This window comes from Acyrthosiphon pisum, unplaced genomic scaffold (genome assembly GCF_005508785.2).
Source record: "Acyrthosiphon pisum isolate AL4f unplaced genomic scaffold, pea_aphid_22Mar2018_4r6ur Scaffold_20847;HRSCAF=22313, whole genome shotgun sequence".
In the NCBI taxonomy this organism is placed as follows: Eukaryota; Metazoa; Arthropoda; class Insecta; order Hemiptera; family Aphididae; genus Acyrthosiphon; species Acyrthosiphon pisum.
Genome location: NW_021770249.1, coordinates 4,727 through 6,431, shown reverse-complemented (window position 1 = coordinate 6,431; position 1,705 = coordinate 4,727). Strand labels below are relative to the sequence as shown.

Genomic DNA, 1,705 nt, shown 5'->3' with positions numbered 1-1,705 from the left:
CTTAACGTCTACATTTATTTCCAATTAAGTGTTTTTATGGCAATATGTAGGGATCATATACATTAAATGTAAGATTATAAACAAAATTATTATATGACTTAGGTAATTTATACAAATACTTTTATCTTGACTTAGATCAAACTCATACAATCAGTACTACTATTATAAGTCTTGATATAAGAATAAAATTTTTATTTAGTTTTATAAGTATTATGCTTGATAATTTTATATTATTTTTTATATTATTTTCAATTTTTTTTATTCTTTAGAAAGTATTATGAAAATTAATTTAAATAGTAAATTATTTTATTCTTGCAGGAAATATTGGAACTCCTAAAAACTACAAATGAAGGGAAATCGTTATTGTCAACATTTCATCAAAATGGTTTGTTAGATAGTGCAGGTCGTAGGCGTTTGTGTCATTTAATAATAAATAGAGAACTCAGAGATGATGTCCAAAGACGTATTCCATCGTCACGTTTACATAACCTTGCGTACCAAATCACAAAAGTTTTTCAAAATGAACGAGCATCAACTTATTTTATTCCATACATTTCTTACGGACCGGGCTTAAAAAGAGCAGCCAAAGGAAAGCTTCTCGATTGTTTGAATAATAGAAGAAGAGAATACAGAAAAGCTGGTTTGATAAATTCATCGAGACGAAGTTCAACATCTTCTGAATCATCTTTTAATTCTATACCATTACCGGAAGGACTTGTACAATTAACTGAAGAAGAAGGAAATTATATAGAATCTGTTGTGGAGGAAAATCTCAATTGGCTAAGAAACTCAAGTGATCCATGGGATTTAGTAGAAATAAATTGGAATTTGACTTCCAGCTATCGCTTAAAAAGACTGATGTCACAAGATGGTCCTTCAATAGCAGAGTACATGACTGAGTTTCCATGCTTGAAAAAACCTGCAGGATATCTCCTTGTGAGTGCATGTCATATTATTAATAATTTGTAACTTGTATCTAATTACTCAATCAATTTTTAAAATTTTATTATTTATTCTTCAGATTTTGAAAGACTTTAACGTTGCTTATCCAAAATCAGTTGACAAACTTTATCAGAACCTACCAATATACAGAAAGAAGATTATCGATCTAACATTGACTAGAACTAAGAAAACTAAAGATTCCACTGTGCATCAAATTTTAAATGAATACTTACAGTACAACTCTGACGGTTAGTTAAAATATATTTTGCTTAACAATTACTTAATAAATATTTTTATGAATCAAACAATGTCTCAAAAAATAACAATCCTTGACAAACATGATTTTATTAACAAATACATGGTACTTCTTCATCAAATAATTTTAACAAATACATAATACTTATAATTTATTTAATGAATATTTTGTATTCCTAAAGTTAATATTCAATTGGTACATGTTTAGTGTTTACTGTATGTAATGGAATTATTATGTTAAAATAAAAAATTATAATAAATACTAAATTTATTATTATTTTTTTTTTTAGATGAAGAAACATCGAATATAGTTTGTTTGTTTTGTTTGGTCTTCCTCGTTGGATTTTTCAGTAGTTAGGGGAAAAAAGTCTACAAGTCAATGGAAGCCATCAAAGTTAGAAGCTAGAGATGGATTTATCACCAAAGTATCAAGTGACGCAGAAGTCCAGGAAACCATTGGAAGGAGAGAAAAGTTATCAAGTCTTGGCCACACATTACAGCCCTTTAT

General features: G+C 28.0%; 1 protein-coding gene across 1 annotated transcript in view; it reads left to right on the top strand.

Moving 5' to 3' along the window:
- LOC100569979 overlaps positions 1 to 1,648 on the top strand; it is a 3,790-nt gene extending 2,142 nt beyond the window's left edge. The window contains exons 3-5 of the mRNA XM_016806042.2: positions 319 to 936; positions 1,022 to 1,190; positions 1,488 to 1,648. Coding sequence (XP_016661531.1) covers positions 319 to 936; positions 1,022 to 1,190; positions 1,488 to 1,555 — 855 coding nt within the window. The 3' untranslated portion in view covers positions 1,556 to 1,648. The remainder of the gene's footprint in view (positions 1 to 318; positions 937 to 1,021; positions 1,191 to 1,487) is intronic.
- The last annotated feature ends 57 nt before the right edge of the window (positions 1,649 to 1,705 follow it).